The sequence below is a fragment of the Lissotriton vulgaris genome, chromosome 12 (genome assembly GCF_964263255.1).
Source record: "Lissotriton vulgaris chromosome 12, aLisVul1.2, whole genome shotgun sequence".
Taxonomy (NCBI): Eukaryota; Metazoa; Chordata; class Amphibia; order Caudata; family Salamandridae; genus Lissotriton; species Lissotriton vulgaris.
The window spans coordinates 520,173,746-520,188,489 of record NC_141700.1 but is presented as its reverse complement, the minus strand read 5'-3'; the positions used below and the strand labels follow the sequence as shown (position 1 = coordinate 520,188,489).

The 14,744-nt window shown below is 42.4% G+C and overlaps 1 protein-coding gene across 1 annotated transcript in view; it reads left to right on the top strand.

The window, feature by feature from the left end:
- The window catches only part of HYDIN (HYDIN axonemal central pair apparatus protein), a 2,950,008-nt gene that overhangs the window by 1,484,751 nt on the left and 1,450,513 nt on the right, over positions 1-14,744 (top strand). Inside the window, exon 44 of the mRNA XM_086945295.1 lies at positions 5,496-5,634. Within this exon, the coding sequence (XP_086801421.1) occupies positions 5,496-5,634 (139 nt within the window). The remainder of the gene's footprint in view (positions 1-5,495; positions 5,635-14,744) is intronic.

Below are 14,744 nucleotides of genomic sequence, written 5' to 3'. Positions count from 1 at the left end.
GTCCTCCTCCTGGGAAAAAACCCCACCCTTTGGAACCATCATTGGTGGCCCTCTGTGCTTGGCCCCACTCCCGTGCCAAAAGAAGTCGTCAAAAACCTAGGAGTCTGGCTCGACCCCTCACTCAACTTTCAGTCCCACACAAAGAAAGTGGCAGCCACGTGTGTGGGTCTCATGAGGAGCCTCAACCCCATACTTGGATTCTTTGACTCCAAAACCCGTCAACTCATTATGCAAGCCATGATTCTTGCCCGGCTAGATTATGCCAATGTCTTGCTCTTAGGGGCAAACAAAGCTGAACTTGCAAGACTGCAACGTATCCAGAACTCGGCCGCCAGAGCAGTGGTTGGTCTCCCACGCAGGTGCTCTGCCAGAACCACCATTCGCAATTTGCACTGGCTGCCTGTGGAATCTCGGATCCAATTTAAAACCCTGACCACGGCTTTTAAGATTCTCAAATCCGATTGCCCTGAACTCCTGCGCCCACTTTTGACACCATACACGCCCCAGCGCAACTTGCGTTCTCTGGGACAACACCTCGTGATGGTACCCCGAACTAAGCTCTGTAGACAGGGTGGACGTTCCTTCAAAGTCCTAGGAGCTAAGCTATGGAACTCACTGCCTCCGCACATCCGTGCCCAAACCAATCTGATCGCTTTCCGGAAAGCACTTAAGACCCATCTCTTCTCTGTCATCTAATCCCTCTGCTGGTTCCCCCCTCCCCTCTGGTATTGGTTAGGTCAGCGCCGGGACGTTCCGTTGCTGGGGCAGCTGTTTGCGCTTAACAAATAAATAACATAACATAACATCGTGCGGGTGGTGTCTTCGGTGTTGATCGGGGTCCAGTTGCAGAGGGTGGAGGTGGCGGGCGTTGGTTCGGCGGTAGGGTGCGTGGTCTGTGCGTCGAAGCTGTTGTGTATGTCTGCGATCTTGCTGTGGAAGAATGGGGCGAGTGAGTCACAGAGGTCCTGCGAGGGAGTGATGTTGTTGTTTCCAGTGCTGGGGTTGGAGAACTCTTTGACGATGCAGAAGAAATCCTTGCTGTCGTGGGCGTTGTTGTCCAGTTCTTCTTTGAGTGCCGCCTTCTTGGTGGTGCGGATCAGCTGGTGGTGTTTGCGGGTGGCGTGTTTGAGGGCGGTCCTGTTGGCTGTGGTCTGGTGGAGCCGCTAGGCTTTCTCGTGGGTGCGGCAGTTCTTCTTGGATTCCTTGAGTTTGTTGGTGAACCAGGGGGTTTTCTTGCTGCCGGTTCTGCTGGGAGGGTTCTTTAGTGGCGCGAGATTGTCAGCGCAGGCGGTCAGCCACTTGGAGAGGTTGCTGGCTGCTTCGTTTGGGTCCGCTGTGTAGGTGGGTGTGTTCTGGCTGAGGGAGGCGGAGAGCTGCTCGGCGGTGATCTTGCTCCAGCTTCGGCGGGGAACCTGTTGCGGGTGGTGGTGGGTCGCCGTTTTCCTGAAGCTGAAGTGGATGCAGCTGTGGTCGGTCCAGTGGAGTCCGGTGGCGTGGCTGAAGGAGATGTGCTTGCTGGATGAGAAGACGGGGTCAAGCGTGTGGCCGGCGTAGTAGGTGGGAGTGTTCACCAGTTGTTTGAGTCCGAGGTTGGCGAGGTTGTCCAGCAGGGTGGTGGTGTTTCTGTTGTTGTTGTTTTCCAGGTGGAAGTTGAGGTCCCCTAGGAGGATGTAGTCGGCGGAGGGCAGGGCGTGTGGGCTGATGAAGTCTGCGATGTCTTCGCTGAATTGTGTGCGTGGTCCTGGTGGTTTGTAGATGAGGGTGCCTCGGAGGGTGGTCTTGGGGTCGATGTGTATCTGGAAGTGAAGGTGTTCGGCGGCGGTGAAGGTTTCGTCGGAGTTAGTCGAGATGCGGATGGTGTTCTTGTGTATGATGGCGATGCCTCCTCCCGTCTGGTTGACGTGATCCCTCCGGGTGATCTTGTATTGTTTGATTGATTGACTTAAGGGGGCTTTCCACTTCTCTTGGGAGTTTAACATTTGCCTACACATTCACTCCATTTCCTCTCATTCCAAAGGTTCCGCAAAAGATTAAACAAGAGCCTTGCCGTGTCATTCTAATTGCCCATGCGTGGGCTCGACAGTACTGGTTGACAGAGCTGTATCGCCTATGAAGGTTTTCTCCAATTCTGTTCCAGCCAAAGGAAATCTCCTCTTCATGAACAAGAGCCAAGTGGTTCATCCTCAAATCTGCACACTATTCTTGGCAGCTTGCCTCCTCATCACACAGAATTCAGACAATTCGCGATTTTTGATGACTCTCAGGCAATACTACAGAAAGCCTGAGCTCCTTCTACGATCAAATGCTACTTGGCCAAAGATTCTGTACATGGTGTAACTCTTGGGATCCTCTCTCATTACCGCCTAAGGACATTTTGCCCTGTCTCTTCTCTCCCGCCAAAGCTGGTCTGGCACATGCGGCCATCAAAGTGCACTTAGAGGTAATATCCAGCTACAGACGGCGTTCTGGTTGTTTGTCCTTCTGGTCTAACAGACTGAGAGGACTTTTCAGGCCATATCCTTCAGTAAGATCTCCTCCAGTGCTATGTCAATTAAATACTGTCCTGTCACAGCTTATGACATTATTGTTTGAGCCTATTCCCAAGTGTGACTTAAAGTACCTCTCTGGGAAGGTGGCTTTCCTGTTGGCCATCACATCAGCTAGACGCATTAGTGAAATTCAAGCCTTCACAACAATGGAACCCTATCTGCAGTTCTTTCCAGGTAAAGTAATTCTTTGTACCAATCCATCTTTTATTCCCAAGGTACTTTCTGCATTTCATCTAAATGAGCCAGTGGTTTGCCCTCCTTATTTTCAGCTCCTTTTTCGCCAGCTGAGAGGGAGTTCCATTCTTTGGACATTAAACAATGTTTAAAATTCTACTTGCAAAGGACTCCGCCTTTCCGAAAATCTACTCAGTTACTCATTGCCTTCTCTGCCCCTAGGAAGGGTCAGGCTTTGACGTGGTCGTCTATTACTCACTGTGTCCCATCGGCTATTCTATTTTGTCATGAGATGGTTGGCCACCCTCTGGTTTCCAAGGTTACAGCGCACTCAACACACAAGGTGGCAGCCTCCTCTGCCCCATTTGCAGGACTGTCTTTTCCTAATATCTGCAGGGCGGCAATATGAACGAACGTCCATACCTTCACTAAACGTTTCTGCCTGGATGCCTGGCAGAAGGTGGATGTAGCAGTTGGTCAAGCTGCTCTGCGATGTCTATTCACATAAGGTATCATCTCCTAAGTGTCTTTTCTACAAAATAAGTGAACTGTTGTTATGATAAGTAATAATATGTTTTCAAATATGTTTTCTATTTTATGTTCTGGCATATGTATGCATTGTTATAAGTTCATGTTATATGCTCTTTATGATTATCATATTTGTTTTGGTTTCTGGGTCGCATGGTGGGAGTTCACCTTACCCGCCACCTCTGACCCTTTAGTACTGCTTGCTATTCTGTTTCAAGCATGTGAATCTATAAAATATACGATACTGGAGGAAAAACAAGTTTACCTGTACACTGTGGTTCTCCAGTATTGATAGATTTTATAGATTCACATGCGACCCTCCCTCCCCTTTTCAGGTTCTCCTTCCATACCTCTTTTATTAGCCTGTGGTATTCGTGCTCGAAATCTGAAGTATGGTGGCCCTGCAGGGGAAGGGGACTCTGTGATGTACGCTCTGATTGGCTAGAGTTTGGATGTTTTATAACAATGGTAATAGGTTGCTAAAAGCTAGTGAATTCTTATAGGCATTTGAATGTTAGGGTTTTAATACTGCTATTTTACTATTACCGTGGGACTCCCACCATGACGACTGGGAAGATTAAAAAATGTGAATCTATAAAAGATATCAATACTGGAGAACCTCAGTGTACAGGTAAGTAACTTGTTTTTTCTTCTTTATTAATGTTTCAAAGATTTTTTATCTTTTTTGGCACACTGTTTCAACAACAAGTTTCTATGGTGGCCCCGTGTTCTGGCGCAGAAGGTTTCACAGTAGAAACTCATGTCCGCGCGCCGAAGAGGACTTATATGGCTCCACTGACGTTGTGAAAGGAGTCGACGTTATCGCGGAACCGCATAACGCTGTCCCCTGGCTCGTAGAGGTACTGCTGAAAAAATGTCCCGATCCTGACTGTCGCCTAGGGGGAATTCAAAAGTTAATGAATCTGTGACTAAACTGTGTCTTTACCAGATGTCACTTTACCGAAGGTAAGTAACTTTTACTTTACTATTTACTTAATTTGAAGACATAATTTCCTTTACCACAGTGCAGGTTTGTGTACAGCAATTGCTGTACATCATGATTTTCATAAACCTTTCAGAATGTCATTAAGTTACTTATTGTATTGAAAATTGTTTATGACTCATCATTGCTCGTCAAATTCTGAGAAATCAATAAAATATATTGAACAAATTGAGGCAAAGCCATGGCTGCATTAAGAGGGCAGCAGGCTAACCACTATTTCCTCCATCAGCATAGACTCATTTGGGATAGTGAGCTCTCTTCATCTCCTCTTCTCAATCGATACAGTGAGAGAAGGACAATTGTGCCCAGTGTAGCTTGGACTCTTTCATTGTATAGGGAGTGAGTAGCCATGCAGCTGTGCCTGGCTAACTGCCCCCAGCTCAAGGTTTCCATTTACTCAAGAATAAGGCTGGCTAGAGTGGTTTGTAGGAATACTTTGTTGCATCTTGTTGCTACCAGAGAGTAGAGAATGCTGGTTCCCAGCCCAATGTCGCCAAGACAGAGGTTTGGTGCAGAATGTGCCAAACTCTCCAGGAAAACCCCCAGTTCCAGCTGGCACTCCTCTATCCACCAGTCACCGTACCCACGGCTGTGGCAGGACATAAGATGAGGAGTACCTGATGTTTACAATTGTGTTTGTTTTTTATCTGACCCAGTAGTGCCAAGCGTTTGGGCCACCATGCACTCATTTGTTTACACACTATAACAAAAGTGCTTATTTAGCATCTCCAAAGCATGGTAGCCTTCCTGTACTACCAGTGCTCACCTTCTATTCACAGTTTTACCTTGAGTGGCAGCCTGACTGGCTGATGAAAAATAAGTTACTTTGGGCTCTAGAACCCAGGAGGCACACAGAAGTCCCAGAACTAGCTGTGCTGAAGTGATGGCAGGGATGTCCATGAGTAGTACTGGTCTCCCATAAGTTTTGAAATGTAACAACCTGAAGAGGTAATTCCTGAACTGGCCACTACATGGTGGCAGTTCCATCAACCTGGTAATGGGTGCTTCTGAGCTAAGAGTACCGAAGGTTTTATTTACTTTATTTTATTTATTTATTTTGCTTATATAGCGCAGGAATTCGACCCCCGAAGGGGTATCTCCGCGCTTGTGTTCTTTGAAGTAATGTCTTGTTAATCGCTAGTTGGTATTCTCAAGCTCTTTTGTTTAGTGACTTCCTTGATTGGAGACATGTAATACGCAATCATTTACTTTCCCTTTGTTCTGAAATGTTATTCTTAAAGACCTGGAGGAGAAGGAAAAGCTTGAGAAGGAGAAGCAGCGCCTAAAAGATATGGATGAAGAGGAGTATGACGCGCTCTCCGAAGAAGAGAAAGCGATGTTGGATGTGCAGCGTCTAAAGGTCCTGCGTGCAAGGAAGAGGTATACTAAGTTTTTCTACCTGTAAACATCATATCCTCATTCATTTGTATGCTTAGTGTGGAGGAATGCGATTTGTTATTCAAGTTAATTATGAGGATACTGGCATGTTGTATCATGGAATAGTGCCCATTACCATAATTTATGGGCAGCCAAAGAATGAGCTATGGCTTTCAAAATTCAAAGGGAGAAAAGGGTAGGGTTAATAAAGATGGATAAAGGAAGGGAACTTAACGAACTGATATGTGGTTAAAAAGTGGGGTTCTTTTTGCAATTGTTACTCCAAGTGGGACGGGTATGCTCAGACATGGGTCCTGTGCTCTCCGTGCCACCGGAGTCAAGCTAGCCTGGCTGATGAGGGATGAAACCCCGAAACTGGTCTTAGGATTCTTGTTTCCAGTCCAGGGAGAACCTTGCTTGGCACTTCGGACTGGACTGTTTCCCTGGGGAACAGGGTTAAGACGGATTTGCATGTGGATGGGTCTAAACTGGAATGGCCTAGGGAGCAACAAAACGATGGATTTAGGCCCAGATCTCTGTACTGGGGTGAATGTATGACGTTGTTCAGCATTCTGTCCATCAATTGTTCTTTTTGCAAAAGTCGAGTTTTGCCATTCCTGTGTTCCCGTCTTCCTAAATAATGGTGATTGCCTACGTCGACAGCCAATACCAGAAAACCCCAAAAATAAATACCAATGTCACTGTTTTTGTCCTCTATGAAGAAGTGCCCTTCCATGCATGTGAGTTCCAGTCGTTGTGTGCGTCACCAACTGGCACCTACTTCTATTTTGGTCTGCCTTTAAAATGTGACACAACAAACTGCCTCTCTACTTCTTTCCGTTTTTGAGCAGACTAACACATGTTGAGAACTCAACTGGGGTATTTACCACACCTGGTAAATGTCATTTCGCTGAGGTGAGTTTTTTTTTCCATGTATGGAAAATGCTTCCTGTTCAGAATTTTCAACTTGGAAACAGGTTTGGACTAGCCTATAGAGCAATCTGGCAATGCCAGAAGGTCTGGTCTCACAGTGTGTGGCTTGTTTTTTTGTCGTTTTGTGAACCTAATTTTGTGGTCTAGTGGTAGCGTTTTTATTGTTAATTTCCCCGTCATTACCACAAACATTGACAGCAGAAAGCACAAATGCATGCAATCTCTCAAGTCCCAACCCTTGCAAAACGCCTCAAACAGATAATAACTTCAGACAAGAGGTAAGACATAAACTTGTTTTGCTAATTTGTATCCGTTCATTCTTCAGACTATGTGCCTAGATGGGGTTCCTCCTATTATTTTGTAGGTTGGTAACAGTATGTGCCTTGATATCAGAGGTCAAAGCATTGACAAATCTGCTATCTTAGTTGGACAGTAGCTGTACATATTTGCAGCCTGAACTTGAATTTAGTCTGCTCAGACCCAATGATTTGTTGTTTTCTGTTAGTCTTTTTTCACTGTGCACATTTATTGTTTTAATGACATATCACGTGCACCTCTCTGTTACCTGAAGCACATGCCTACATATGAAATATTCAATTGTATTGTTTAATGCCAAATGTTAAAAAATAGTGTATGTTTTGACATTTTCTTGTCCTGTTTTGAATTGTGGGACTCTCACATGCTTGGTGTCCTTGATAGACGCGTCCATCACTCTGTGGACCTGAATAAACCTAATTTTTTCTTGAACCTGACCACTTACAGCAGATTACTCTGCATACCAGACATTTTATTGTAGCTGATGAGATTTATTTGGAGTTAGTAGTCTTTGAATGTGGTGTTGCAATATGGTCACTTGAGTGTCCACTGTGAGTATTGAACATTTTTTAGGAGGTTTAAAAGCTTGCAAAAACACAAGGCTTGTATATATTCCTACAGTACATAACCATGTTCTTTCTTTTGCTCTATCTGAAATACATCAATTACCAATGCTACTGTGAATAAATGTCCCCCTATATACCTATATATGTTTTAGAGCCAGATATGGTTGAGGAATAGCCCAAACCATTAGATGCCATTCTAGCAGAGACCTTTAGCTGTGTTCAAGTGCCAGATTGAGGGAAATGTTAACTATAAAATTAGTTTAGATAGAAAGGGAAATTTTCACTTCTCCAACATTAAACATTTCATATATTGACATGCTTGAATCACTCCCCGTTGTCAGGCTGGGAATCCCCTGTACAATTAAAAAGCAATAAAGAGTGTTAAAATGGCCTTAAGTCTGAGCAACGTTTGTTTAGTAGCACATCCACCTCAATTGAACCTTTCCGAACTTCAGCCAATGAGGTGAAATCACCAGCTCTCCTACTTCCTGTAGAGGCCCCCATATTATGTGAGAGGGATTCTGCTCTAGCCTGCCAATGAATTCAAAATTGTCACTTTACAGGTCTAGTTTGGAATGGAACCAGCTTTATCTTCAGCTTTCACAGAACTGTAAGTTGTTTTTGAGGACATTTGACATTTTTCTCTCCAGGCAGATCCTTTACCTATCAGTCAACTCTCACCATCGCTGAAAGAGAAGAAATCTCTCTTCAAGTCATGTTCTCTTTGTGGTCAGTAGACGGTTAACACGAACAACCCTCATTTGCAGTGTATTTCTAACCTTTATCATGTTTGTGAGGCTTCATGCTGTGACATTTGTAAATTCTAAGACTCTAAATGACAGAGATAGCAGGTTTGCATTGTACCTGTTCGATAATGAGAATTTTCCTCCTTTTAAGAGGGATGCTTCCTTTTTAGGGGAAGATTCTGTGAAAAGTGCCTTCTCCAAGTACTTCCACAAAGGCAGCACAAAAAAGGAAAGATACGCAGTTCCCTCAATTGGATTTATAAGGCACAGCACTTCCAGCTAACTCCTCATATACTAAAACTAGCACAAGGACACCTTAAAGAGAAGATTCTCAGTCTCTGTAAAATGGCATACCAATGATACCCAACCATTTACTAAGACTCTAATATCTTAAGAAAACGCCCTGTTGATAGCAACTTCAAAAAAAGAGCTTGGTGATGTCTAGCCCATTAACGACACCACCATCGATGTCAACAATAACAAAACCATTGATGACAGCACTATGTATGTCTCCATTACCGCTCTCGTCCACACCAGTGGCTTCAATGACGACGATGATGAGGCAATCGACATTGAGACTGTTGATGACAACATTGATGTTATTTCTCTAGATGATGACACCATTGACCACGGTATTTGCGGCACCTTTTTTTTCACCATTAACAGTCTCTACTTCTCTACCATCCCAGATCCTAGAGAGAGAACAGGAAGAGGATGTCAGTTACTTGGTATCACAGACCACAAACAGTAAAACACAATTGGATGTATGCTACTTCCCTGATTCTGAAGATGGAAAGGATAAGGACAAGCCCATCCATGAATGTGCTTGTCGTTCCTCAGAATTTAGACACTCTTGTATCTTCTAGTTAGAGTAGAGAGCCAGAAGTAGTGCACAATCCTAGAAATGTTTTTGTCTACATTACAACAAATAATCTTCTCTTTCCAAAGGTTAGTACCAGAGGACCCTGTGTGTCAGCCTTTTTATCCTGCAATGTCTATGGTACCTGTACTACCACTTCTGACATCTATCACCTTACCACCTACTCCTCTTGTTCAACCATCACCACCCCTCACAGCTCAAAGGGAACAATCTCCCAGACGATTCTGTAAGCCTCTTATCTAACCAACTTCTGGGAACATGGGTGATGAAGAAGATAGTGCTTATTCTATGTTTCCGATATAGACAAGGTAAATGGGTAAATTGCACATGGAGATGATGGAGATATTAATGACAGAGATACCATGTCACTTCGAAAAAAGATAATAACCCACCTAATCCACAGGATTCATCAGATGATGTATCCCGGCTTAAAACCTAATGTAATAGTGGGCCACAAAATTCAAACTTACTATGTCATCATTGGAGCAGCAATGTTTCCATTGTAACTTTAGAGAATAGAACAGCCACAAAAGCCTATAGAAGCTATATTATTTCTGTATTTTGTCTGGTCAGAAGGGCTAAAAGTAATGTAGAAAAGCAAGCCTTTCGATTAATTAAACTGGTGCAGGCCCTCCTCAAGGCAATTTCATTGCACATTCTTCCATTATCCTTCCATTGAAAGCACATGAGATACCTCCACCTTTTGGTAGAAGCCCAACTCTACCATTACAAGACTCTTCCTTATGGACTCAAGTCAGCACTTTTGATGTTTACTAAGTGCTTTGTTCTAGTCATTGCCGACCTCAAGTGAGAGTTCACCAGGTATTCGCATACTTTGATGACTGGCTCATCAAAGCTCTATCAAAGGAAGTTGCAAGGGTTTCTATGACGGCCAGCTGCAGTCTCTTTCAAAGCTGAGATCACATGCTGAACAAGAAGAAATCATCCTTAGTACCCCATTTGAAAATTCAGTTCCTGGGTGCAATACTAGACACACAGCTGGGTAATGTGTTAACATCTAGGGAGAGAGTGGTAAAACTGCAAGCCAAGGAGTCTGTCACAGAGCAAACGGGTATGGTCAGACAGTACAAGTCTCAGTTAGGCCTAATGTCATCAAGTGTATGCCTCTTTCCTTTTTGCAGACTTTGGATGATACCTTTTGAACAAGAACTGGAAAATCAATGGAAGCAAATCGAACTGGCTAGGAACTCAGCTGGAAGCACTGTGAACCTAATACCTTTGGCCAGATGCAGAAAGAATGCTTCACATCAATGTGCTGGAGCACCGAGCATTACTATTAGTCCTTCAAGCATTTTTCCCAAATATAGCATGTTAAGCAGTTCCAATCAGGATGGACATCACAGTATGTATGTTCTCTATAGATAAACAAAGGGAGACGCTTCTCAACCTTTCTCAGCAGCAGTTCAATTGCCAAGGGATTGGGCCAATGCTCACAAGATCAACATTGGCATCCAACACTTGCAGTTCACCAAAAAGATCAAGCAGAGCCACTCATTTGACAACTTTCAGACTGCCATGAGTGGGAACTACACCAGGAACAAGTGGATTTCTTATTCCAACAATGGGGTAAACCCATGATTGGTCTCTTCACCAGATGGAGCAACAAGAAATACTAGCACTTAGGAAGCATCCTTTGGCATCAAGAATCAATGGGTAATGCCCTTTTGATTAATTAGCCCAAAATCTTTGCTTATACATTTCCTCTATTCCCCTGATCACCAGGGTGTTTCAGAAGGCGAAGTTGAAATATTGCACCCTGATAACTCTGGAGTGGCCATGCTAACACTGGCACAGCAAACCTGTACAGTTGTTGGCATTTATCTTAAATTGAACCTCAGTGTCCTTTCCAGACATTTCAGAGAGGTACTACATCATGACCCCAAGTTCACTGAAACTGACAGCAGGGCAACTTACCACTTAGAGTTCAGCCATTTGGCTCTAACGCAACACTGTAGAAACATCAACTACAAAAACGAACAGCGCCAAGTGGAAATGTTTCCCTGTCTGGTGCATGAGCAAGGTCTTTTATCCACTTTAAATACAAAATCATCAAACACTCCCATACTTATTTGATCTGGTCAAGTGTAGACTCAAATATTTTTTAGTCATAGTTCAGCTGACTGTGATATCAAGATTTATGAGAAGAGATCTACCGTCACCTTTTCTGTTCTCCCAACAGATCATACATCAATATATGAAGTGGCTTTTCTGGACATTCCCACCTGTATGATGCCTTCCCACTCATTGAGAGCTCATTAATGCAACCCCCCCCTTTGAACCAATACTCAAGGCACAACTACAATTAATCTCACGGAAGACCGCGCTTCTGCTAACATGCTAACATTACCATCAGCAAGAAGAGATGGGGAAATCCAAGAATTCACCATCAAGCAACGTTTCCTCTGGTTCACTAAAGACAGTCATCCTAAGAACCAATCCCAAATTTATACCCAAGGTTCCTCCTGACTGATTTGAACGAACCAGTCATTCTACGATCTTTCTTTACAAGCCTATCGATGCCAGCAAAAAGATCATTACATTAATTGAACTTTGATAGACACCACAGGTTCTAGATTGAAGAAACAAAGGATATACACTCGTCAGATCAACCTTTTGTGTCTTTTGGACAGCCGGGAAAAGATTGCCCCGTCCAATCAGTGTGAGCATGTTGCCTCTCAGCCTACATTGCCTTCTATCATTTCAATCCAAACTGTCCACTCCATGGTAGAGTGAAAGCAAATTCCACCAGTAGCAAGTGTCCACAAATCATTACTGTCCCGACATAGTACACAACAACAGGACCAGCAGTCATCAGAAAACTGTTTACGCAAAGGTAAGCCTGCTTCCCATTTTTATTGAGTATTTTAATGTATACTGCCTGCAATTCTGATTCAAGCATGCGAATATATGAAAGATCAAATGTTGGAGAAGAAAATAGTTGCTCCCCTATAACTCCAGTTTTCCAACATTGGAATCTTCCATACATTCACATGCAACCCTTCCTCCTCCACGGTCAGGGGTTCATTCCTTATTTACGCGTCTGACACTTATGCTTTGAAATCTGAGTTTTGTTGGCCTCTAGTGGGTGTAGGAGAGCTGGTGCTTCTGCCGCATTGGCTGAAGTTCAGATTGCTTGCAAAGAGGTGGATGTGTTACTAAACAAACATTGTTATTTATGCCTATGGCCATTTAACATTTTATTGCTATTTAATTGAATCATGGATTCGCAGTCTGACAACAAGCTATGGTTGTAGCATGTGAATATATGAAAGATTCCAGTGTTGGAGAACTGGAAGTAAGCAACTCATTTCTAAAGACACCCGATATCTCAGCCGGTGACTGTTTAAACTGTTAGAGTTATAGTTATAGTTTGGTTACCCCTAATGTTATCATAATGTTCATAATAGACAAGATCAGGGGGGAAGCATAATGCTGATGCATGTGCATGGTAACTACGGCTGATCTGTGAAGGTGCAGGGGGTTACTATTATTATTAGTTGATAATTATAAATGAGGAAAAAAGCATAGGCTTGACCAACAAACCATGATGATATGTAGTAGTGCATACAACAAAATAGCATGCAACAAGAATTCTTGGCTTCTATTATATATATAGAATGCTTGCTGTTCATGTCTGTAACATAGGTCAGACGTACTTGGTAGTGGTTTGATATAGGTTCAATGGCGCCACTTAGAATGTGTCACAGTGAAGTAGGTACTAAGCTATTAAACGGTGCTACAAGGTGAAGGGAACCACTATTCCCCCCAAATTTGGCTACTGCCTCAAAACTACAACACTCCTTAGCACACGTAAAATTATAATACAGCTTGTATATGCCAGTGTTTCCACCAATTGTCACAATATAATACCAATGAGTTCTTGTCCTTGTGCTTCAGTTTCAAATTTATTCCTGTTCACTGGAAATTTTCACACAGCCGACACGTGTTTCGTCGTTAGATGGGAATGTAACCCACAACTTTTTCAAGGCTGTACAGATTGAAAAGAAAAAACATTTTGCCATATGTATATATAATGGTATTAGATCTTGGTTTTAGAAGAGTATAAAGGATATTATTATTTCTTGTGTTACAGGAGTTGCTCACACCGTGATCCAATAGCATATTATAGTGACCAATACAAGCAGTGGTGATACAGGTATAAGGTATAAGGTAAAGAAGGGAGGTATCCCAAAACTTAATATAAATAAAACACAGAATGTACCTCTGAGACAGACTCAGATGGTCTATGAGCCTATTTTGAGATGGAGAGACCAAGTGCCATTAGTTTATCCTACTCAGATGTGCATAAGTGATGGTGTTGGAAGTGATAATAGAAACTGTGGGGTGTATATTAAAAAGAAGAAAGGGGGGTTCATGCGAGGATAGTTTTGATAAAACGTTTTTGAACTTTGTAAATTACTTATTTCCAGGTTTGTTCTCTCTTTTCTGCAAAGGATAACAGGTAAAACACTATATAAGCAACTTGTGCTATCATGGGCTATATTTAAGTTTATGATTGTAAATAGTATTGCTCATTCACTTACGTTTAATGCGGTGATAATTCCAACCCGCATATGGGCTCTACGGGGGTCGTCCGTTGTGGGTTCTTCAAATATTATTTGTCTAATTATGGCTTCAATTCTGTCAAGGTGGCTGTAAGAATATATGTTTCAATGTTTTAATAACTCGATATTAGACTCAATTGGATCTATAATGTACATTGAGATATATAGAATGTTAAAAATACGATCATGTGGTCGAAGTATAAACCACCCGAGTGCATTTATTGCTGATCGAACTCTTATAGAAGTCTAAAGTTAATATACGTATAAACTGTGCTGCTGTTAATACAAAATAAATCTTCATTTATGAATGGGAGTCTGTATTTTAAATTGTTATATTTTATATGGTCATTGAGCTCCATGTTAGTGGTGCGAGTACAGTATATAAAATTCGCACCATGATCAGTCTTTTCTTGTTTAAACATGCTCTCATAATTAAAAGTTCCATATTGTTATATATACTGTCTATAACTGCGTGGTTGGAGTACTGAAATTCAACTCCAATAATGCGGGTGAATATTTTAACTAGCTCCCTCGTATTAGGTTTATTAGTAAAGTTACTCTATTACTTTGTTTGCCTACCTTTCGCCGGTACCACTAGATTCCTGAAGTCCCCCGTTCATTTTCACCCCAAAAGTACAACTTAAGTTAAAATCCATAGAAGAGATTATAACAAATTGCGCTTAGAATTAACCTAACAATTCTCAAGTGCTACAACTTTAATAATAGGGACTTCAAAATGGCCGCCGCTTTGGTTGATAAAGCTGGACGATCATGAGATACTGTTTACAAAGCTGGGGCACGAATACTTTAATCACCGGGCTCTTTATAAACAAACAAACATACAAACTTAAGATTTATTAAATTTGCATACAAGTTATGCTGTAGCATGACCTACAAACCCATTTTATCGTCACTATAGACAACAATCTATTGTAACGTAAAGTTTCCTATTTTTATACTAAGTACTAATTTATCCCAAGTTATCAACCGATGAAATCACGAACCGAGTATTAAGTAAAAATAAGAGATCACAGATTTATTTTAGACAGAAAGTGCACTGTCGATTAATGTATTTACTACCTTCGTA